This window comes from Octopus bimaculoides, chromosome 25, assembly GCF_001194135.2.
Source record: "Octopus bimaculoides isolate UCB-OBI-ISO-001 chromosome 25, ASM119413v2, whole genome shotgun sequence".
In the NCBI taxonomy this organism is placed as follows: Eukaryota; Metazoa; Mollusca; class Cephalopoda; order Octopoda; family Octopodidae; genus Octopus; species Octopus bimaculoides.
The window spans coordinates 6,556,955-6,565,628 of NC_069005.1; the positions used below are offsets into that span (position 1 = coordinate 6,556,955).

The 8,674-nt window shown below is 42.8% G+C and overlaps 1 protein-coding gene across 1 annotated transcript in view; it reads right to left on the reverse strand.

The window, feature by feature from the left end:
- Nucleotides 1-8,674, reverse strand: part of LOC106873019 (protein FAM234B) — a 22,541-nt gene that overhangs the window by 1,629 nt on the left and 12,238 nt on the right. Inside the window, exons 8-13 of the mRNA XM_014920220.2 lie at nucleotides 8,036-8,200; nucleotides 6,637-6,730; nucleotides 6,042-6,233; nucleotides 4,244-4,277; nucleotides 2,564-2,722; nucleotides 534-596 (exon numbers count right to left, since the gene is read on the reverse strand). Of these exons, the coding sequence (XP_014775706.1) occupies nucleotides 534-596; nucleotides 2,564-2,722; nucleotides 4,244-4,277; nucleotides 6,042-6,233; nucleotides 6,637-6,730; nucleotides 8,036-8,200 (707 nt within the window). The remainder of the gene's footprint in view (nucleotides 1-533; nucleotides 597-2,563; nucleotides 2,723-4,243; nucleotides 4,278-6,041; nucleotides 6,234-6,636; nucleotides 6,731-8,035; nucleotides 8,201-8,674) is intronic.

The following is an 8,674-nucleotide window of genomic DNA, read 5'->3' on the forward strand; positions in this document are numbered from 1 at the left end:
AGCCTGTTGTGTTTGTATGTATGTATGTATATATATCATCATCATCGTTTAACGCCCGCTTTCCATGCTTGCATGGGTTGGATGATTTGACTGAGGACTGGTGAAACCCGATGGCTACATCAGGTTCCAATCTGATCTAGCAGAGTTTCTACAGCTGGATGCCCTTTCTAACGCCAACCACTCCGAGAGTGTAGTGGGTGCTTTTACGTGCCACCAACACAAGGGCCAGTCACGTGGTACTGGCAACAGCCACGCTCAAAATGGTGTTTTTTACGTGCCACCTGCACAGGAGCCAGTCCTGCGACACTGGCAACGAACTTGCTCGAATGGTTTTCTAACGTGCCTCCGGCACAAGTGCCAGTAAGGCGACGCTGTTATATGTACCATACTGTCACATGTACCATGCAGTCACATGAACCATGCAGTCACATGTACCATACAGTCACATGTACCATGCAGTGTGATTGGTTAAGCAACAGCAGTAACACAACATCAAAGACCAGTGACACCCACCCACCCATTCCAGTACTCACCTGTGCCACGACCAAAGGGTTTAGCAACAGCACACTGATTGTCTGTCGATGGAGACGGCGAATCTAGCAAAAGAGGGAAAATAAAATTTCAAATTTGATAAAATTAATTTTAGTAACACACAGACTACCTGTAGCTACAGCTGACATTAAGGATCAACACCCCGCCACCACCACCATGCCCATAATCAAGTAAGTCGTTAGCCAATAGTCTAGAGGGCCCAGTACACTTGGCTGTATAGAGGTACCACAAATGTTATTACTGAGGTTTTAGTGGTTTTAGTCATCAGATCACGGCCATGCTGCAGATATATCTTCAAAGTTTCTAGATTATCATATTGAGCCCTGTATACACGTTTTTGTTTTGCAAACAAGACAAGAAGTACTCAATACCTGGTGCAGAATTTGTATTTATTAAGAACCAAGTAATGTATTCCTCTGTTCTATATATAATGGCTGTGGAGGCGCAATGGTTCAGTGGTTAGGGCAGCGGACTCGCGGTCATAGGATCGTGGTTTCGATGCCCAGACTGGGCATTGTGAGTGTTTATTGAGTGAAAACACCTAAAGCTCCATGAGGCTCCGGCAGGGGATGGTGGCAAACCCTGCTGTACTCTTCCACCATAACTTTCTCTCACTCTTACTTCCTGTTTCTGTTGTGCCTGTATTTCAAAGGGTCAGCCTGTCACACTGTGTCACGCTGAATATCCCCGAGAACTACGTTAAGGGTACACGTGTCTGTGGAATACTCAGCCACTTGCACGTTAATTTCACGAGCAGGCTGTTCCGCTAATCGGATCAGCCGGAACCCTCGACGTCGTAAGCGACGGAGTGCCAACAACAACAATATATAATGGCAAGCTTGCAGAATCATTAGTGCATTGTACGAAATGTTTAGAGGCATTTCTTCAAGGTTTTTTGAAATTGTGAGTTCAAATCCCACTGAGACTGACTTTTGCTTTTCGTCCTTTCAGGGTTACTTAAATAAGAACTAGTTGAGCAGTGGAGCTGATGTAATTGGCTAGGTCCCTACCCAACCCAAAATTTCACAGCTTCTATCTTGACCCAGGGTTTTAAGGTACCCACCAGGGCCACTCAACCTCAGAATCAAGGACACCCCCTCCTTATAAACATATTCAGACCAGCCATTAACAAGAGAAAGGAACTACATGAAACAGACTGGTTACCCTAGCAACTCAGTCTGCATACATCACCTTCCTCCTTCCTCTCCCACACACCTGAGCAATGACTATCCCATTCCTCGCTTTTTCCAGATGTCCTGAAGAGGAGTCATAACCCCAAAATATAGAAATACAAAGTAAAACTGCAACCTTATTTCCTTTTGTTTTCCTTTTTCTTTAGTAGATAACTTCGTGGTTTCTTGTATTGTTTCAGCCTCACACAACAAATCCCTTTGTAGGAAACACTTGCCCAAGGTACCATGCAGTGGGACTGAATCTGAAACCATGTGGTTAGGAGTAAAGGAGTAAAGATCCCCTTCGGTCATGAATGACAATGGGATTGCATCAAAAATGTTCCCCTCTGAGGCACAAGTCTGGGCAAGGCTGTTTATGGAAGACCAGCAGTCACCGATACATACCAGCCTCACCTCCCCACACCAATGTTATCCAAGGGAAAGGCAAAGGCTGATACAGCTTGGCACCAGTGACATCGCAACTCATTTCTACAGCTGAGTTAACTGGAGCAACATGGAATAAAGTGTCTTGCTCAAGAACACAACACAGTCCAGTCTGAGAATTGAACTCACTACCTCATGATTGTGAACCTGATGCTCTAACCACTGAGCCATGCGCCTGTGCTTAGGAAATATATATATGTTCAAACTGGCCATATCCAGCTTCTCACACGTACCCTACAATGTCATTCTAAAAATAACCAATCACCTTATTGTAATTTCAAAGCTACAAGATAATACAATGAATAAATAAGCATTACATTTGACAGAGAAATCCAAATGCTAAAGGGTTAACAATAATAACAACAACATCAATGAATGAATCTAAAAATTCTCACAGGAATATTTATTTTCTGCCAATTGAATGGGTTTGTCCATGTTGCTTCGGTCCATGATGAAAACTTCTTCAGTGATTGCTGACTGTGAAGTTACTGCACAAATTAAGAAGTAGCCAGCCGGAGATATGAAGAAAGGTGATTGATTTTGAGGTAAATGGGCTGAAATAAATAAACGAATAAATAAATAGCCAGATAGATTTATTAAAAGAACTTCTTTAAAAAATTTGCTTCCCAACTACTACGTTCCAGACTCAATGAGTGGATTTGGTAAACAGAAACTGAAAGAAGCCCATCGTGCATGTGTTGTTGGCACTCCGTCAGTTACGACGAGGGTTCCAGTTGATCCGATCAACGGAACAGCCTGCTCGTGAAATTAACGTGCAAGTGGCTGAGCACTCCACAGACACGTGTACCCTTAACGTAGTTCTCGGGGATATTCAGCGTGACAAGGCTGGCTCCTTTGAAATACAGGTACAACAGAGAAGGACGAGAGAGTGAGAGAAAGTTGTGGTGAAAGAGTACAGCAGGGTTCGCCACCATCCCCTGCCGGAGCCTCGTGGAGCTTTAGGTGTTTTCGCTCAATAAACACTCACAACACCCAGTCTGGGAATCCAAACTGCGATCTTATGACCGCGAGTACACTGTCCTAACCACTGGGCCATTTCGCTTCCACTTCCGTGCGTGTGTGTGTATGTATGTATGTATGCTCTTGTCTTGACTTCAGGAGTAAGTTGTAAGCAGGCGCCACAAAAGTGATGGTTGTTTACAACCTTGAACAATACCACGAAAGTGCCAGTACACCACATTAGATAATTTGAGAAGCACTGTAGGAGACACTTGCCCAAGCTGCCACGCAGTGGGACTGAACCCAGAACCATGTGGTTGGTAAAGCAAGCTACTTATCACACAGCCACTCCTGAACCTGTTTGCATACTCTTAGTTGATTCTTGACTACAGCAGAAAACAACTGCCCCTAGTGTCTGTGGTGGGACGAACGCCACACCCATCTAGTTCTTTATATGTTTTCTTGTTTCAGTCATTGAACTACAGCCATGCTAGGGCACTACCACCAAAAAGGGTTTAGGTTCAGTCAAACAAATTGACCCTGGTACTTATTCTGTCAGACATTTATTTTTTTTGTTGAACAAGAGGTGGTAAGGACAAACACAGACACAACAGCATGTGAGTGTGTGTGTTCTATCAGACATTCTTTTTTGGTCAAACTACTAAGTTGCTGGGACATAAACAAACCAACATTGGTTATCAGGAAGTGGTAAGGACAAACACAAAGACACACACAACAGGCGTGCGTGCGCGCGCGCGTGTGTGTGTGTGTGTGACAGGCAAGCTGTTCCACAAAGTGATTGAACTCAGAACCATGTGGTTGGGAAAGAGATTGTGTTGTGAGCAGATTTTGTCTTTCTTTGCAAAGTGTGTTTGTATGCAAGCGAGTTACCATCACTAAAATTTCTTTAATTAAACGAAATTCAATTTCATGTTGGAAACCTCACATGTGTGCACATACTTTTCCTTTGCCAGTTTTAAAATGCAAAACACACTGCGTGTGCACATACAAGCGGACAGAAGAAACACTGGGTTTTGTTAACAAAGTTTTAGCCAACAGTGTAACAGCCAAACACACACACACACACACAGAACTATAAGTAAACAAACACTTACAAGAATCTGGATAAGGTCTGTTATCTTCAACCGGCTACAAGAAAGAGAGAGAGAGAAAGACAGATTATTGATTGGCATTAGTAACATGGAACTATCAAAGGAGCTAAAAATAGTAGCCCTAAACTCAACTCTGTCTACTGTCTTAAAAAGAGGTTACATTAAATAATCTAGTCCAATGCTCCGCAACCTTTCTTCACTTGTGGTACATTTATATTCTTTTCCAAATTTGGTGACACACCTGAACTAAAAATATAATTAAAAGTATAGGGAAAGAAAATTATATTCAGGTTACACTGTGGCACATGTAGCATGACACAGTAGGGGGTGTGGAGAATGAGGGGTGGGGATCACTAGCCAAAAACAACATCGCTTCAGCCTGACATTGAGAATAAAGGGACAGCAAATTAGTCCTGTGGAATTCACTTCATGGTGATGTAAGAAGAGGAAAATATTGTCACACTGATATTGACCACTTGATTGCAGACACTGGCCTCGGATGTATCTGGGACCTAAAGGCAGTGATGGTGGACTGAACAATGTGGTGGGTGGACTTTGTTGCTGCAGCCCAGATTGGAACCGAGCCATAATAAATAATAAGGCCACATTGTCACTCGCTTCCGTGCGTGTGTATGTATGTATGTATGTATGTATGTATGCTCTTGTCTTGACTTCAGGAGTAAGTTGTAAGCAAGCGCCACAAAAGTGATGGTTGTTTACAACCTTGAACAATATCACGAAAGTGCCAGTACACCACATTAGATAATTTGAGAAGCACTGTAGGAGACACTTGCCCAAGCTGCCACGCAGAAATAGACAGGACAGTGCAGGCTGTTGAACTGCATATCCATATGACTCACCACAATATGCCCAAACTGTGAAACATGGGTCTCAGACATAGTGTAAACACAGCTAATGCACCTGTTCTGTGGTCGACTGATTATCTAGGGAGCACGGGGCTGCTTGATTACTTCTGAAAATGGAGAGGGAGAGAGCCTCTATGCAGTTGCTCAAACTTCTAAGAATGGCAGCCAAATATTTTCTTCAAATAATTGTCTAAGAAGAGGAAGGACAATTCAGACCAGTGGTTCCCAACCTGTGGCCTGTGGACCCCTGGTGGTCTGTTGAAGTAGTACAGGGGACCAGTGAACATGTTAAGCTGACAGACCTTTCAATATCTTGGGGTCCGTGGGAAAATTCATTCAAATTAAAGGGGTAGTGAAAAGGTTGGGAACCACTGCATTAGATGCTATAGTCTACAGATATACAGGATAAAACAAGGTGGTCCTGGTTGGAACACCTTTGATCATTGTCTGCTATGTGAGGACTGACTTTAAACTAAATGACATCTGCTCAGAGCATATTTTGTTGTTGTTGTTGGCACTCCATCGCTTAAAACGTTGAGGGTTCCAGATGATCCGATCAACGGAACAGCCTGCTTGTGAAATTAACGTGCAAGTGGCTGAGCACTCCAACAGACACGTGTACCCTTAATGCAGTTCTCAGGGATATTCAGCATGACACAGAGTGTGACAAGGCTGACCCTTTGAATTACAGGCACAACAGAAACTGGAAGTAAGAGTGAGAGAAAGTTGTGGTGAAAGAGTACAGCAGGGTTCGCCACCATCCCCTGCCAGAGCCTCGTGGAGCTTTAGGTGTTTTCGCTCAATAAACACTCAGAACGCCCGGTCTGGGAATCGAAACCACGATCCTATGACCACGAGTCCGCTACCCTAACCACTGGGCCATTGCACCTCCACTCAGGGCATATAGAATATGAGAAAGAAAAACAGCAACTTACAGAATCTGTAGGAATGATATCAGCTAGGTCTTTGTTGTGCACAAGAATATCTCCATCGCGATTAAATGTTTTGAATACAAAGACGTCACGCTGATGTTCGACTGTTTGTAAGGTGAGATCAGAGGTGAATGAAGGAAATGATGAGGCCATTTTCCAGAGTATTGTTCCATCTTTACCACTGACCACCATCACCTAGACGGGATATAGAAGCAAAGAGAATGGTATAGTCAGTCAACTCGTTAGCATTTAAATTGGTCATACCCGACCCAAATATTCTGTTTGTTTTATGTTCAAACTGTAGTAGTAGTAGTAGTAGTAGTAGTAGTAGTAACAGCAGCAGTAGCAACAGTAGTAGTAAAAGCAGCAGTAGTAGTAGAAGCAGTAGTAGCAGTAGAAGCAGCAGCAGTAGTAGTAGTAGTAGTAGTCAGAAATATTGGGTCATAATGGTATTGATTAGTTCAATGCACAGTGGTTTGTAGTGGTCAACATAAGAGAATGGTGAGTATTGGTCAGTGGAAGGCAGAAGTGGGGGTATGGGTCACTAAAACAAATGGTGTTGTGTTTCGGTCGAGAGAGAGAGGCCAGAAGAACTTACCATGGAATATGTGTAATACGGCCAGGTACCAAAATTGAGATGCAGCATGAAATCCAGGTAGGCATCATCGTTGAAGTAACCAGGGGCTGGAATACTGAGAGAAATACGACAGTGATACAGAGGACGAAACAGAACAGTAGTGGGGGTAAGAGCGAGAAGGGGGGGGTCACTAGAAGTGTTGAGATCGATTGAGCTTGTAGTGGGTGGGGGGGGGGTCATAGACAGCCAATTCAAGACACAGCATTTATTGTCTTCAGGTCCACCAAATTTATAATAATAATACTCTCCAAATATGAGCGAGTGCTGAAAAGTTCCTGGCTTTGGGTAAAAGAAAATACAGGAGGATCAGTTCATCATCATCATCGTTTTAACGTCCGCCTTCCATGCTAGCATGGGTTGGACGATTTGACTCAGGACTGGTGAAACCAGATGGCTACACCAGGCTCCAATCTGATTTGGCAGAGTTTCTACAGCTTTTATTTAAGCCCATAAAAGAACTCGGAAGGTCAGGCCTCCAAGTAGGCCTTTCAGGATACCCTTAAAACCAGGAACTTTTCAGCCCCTGCCCCTTGTAATGTATCTGCACAACCATGTTTCCAACAACAAGCTTAGGCCCCTTTTTTGAATTTCATATGACTAACACTCATGGACATGCTCATCATCATCATCCTTTAATGCCTGTTTTCCATGCTTGCATGGGTCGGACAGTTTGACAGGAGTTGGCCAGGCTGGAGAGCTATCCAGGCTCCATTTGTCTGTCTTGGCATGGTTACTATGGCCGGACATCCTTTCTAATGCCAACTGCTATACAGAGTGCACTGGGTGCTTTTGATGTGGCACCGACGCAGGTGCTTTATCCGTGGCATTGGCACGGGTTCTTTCTACATGGCACTGGCATGGGTGTTGTACATGTGGCACTGGCATGGGTGCTGTACATGTGGCACTGACCCACATGCATTTTATGTGGCACATTACATGATCAAAAAGCGATGCCAACACCCATGACTTTTGGAAACATTTTTTTCGTGTTCAGAATTGTTGAAGAGCATTGAATAAGCTACCAGCATCAGTTGTTAGTTATCAGGACACTACATCCTTAAAAACTTCCATGCTTTCTGAAATTCATCAAAAGTACACCTGATGCCCACCAACCTATATTTTGTGTTTTTTTTTTCATAAAATGACTCATTCACTATTCACTTCCTGTGCATAATTCTATGTCCTGGTCATGTACTATCGGTTACATTTTCTGATGAGCTCTGTATACAATAAGATCATTATTATTTTAACAATGTCCAGCCGATAGAGTCCAGACAAGAATCACCATAGAACAGTTAATTTAAATCAATTAGTTTTCTCTACTTCAAAACTGAAAACAAAACCATGTTTAATTACTCACCTGAATGATTCATAATTAGTAAAGTTAATTTTCCACTTGGGTGTAAATGCCTGGCCATCAACCAGAGCAATGGTTCCATCAAATGTACTCACAAGAATATCCATTATGTTATTATTTTGGATGTCCACTATGACAGGTGGAACAAAGATCCCTTTTGTCTTACTCCTGCAGAGACAAGATGGAAATAAAGAACTTGTTACATGTTGTATAGGGGGTGTAGTATTATGGAGGACATAGTTTGGGGCTTGTCCTCCAGCATATTAATGACTGGGTCACTTGTGTTCTCCTTTTAACTTGGCTACATTAAGATATAAAAGACGCATGTCTTAACCCTTTAGCATACAGATTATTCTGTCAAATGTAATCCTTATTTATACACATTGTTTGGAAATAATTCAAGCATTATCTCGTTGCTTCAAGTTTTCGATAATGTTGATATTTTATTTTTAGAATGACATTGCAGGACAGATGTGAGAGACTGGATCTGGGCTATTTTTTAATATAAAGAGGGTGCAATATTTGAGCCAGATGCAAACAGTTTAAGATTTGAATGGCTCTGTCAAAGGGAGGGAGACAAGCAATGCTAATAGCCTTTTCTAGAATCTCTGAAAGTGGTTGTAGTTCTGAGGCAGATAGCAA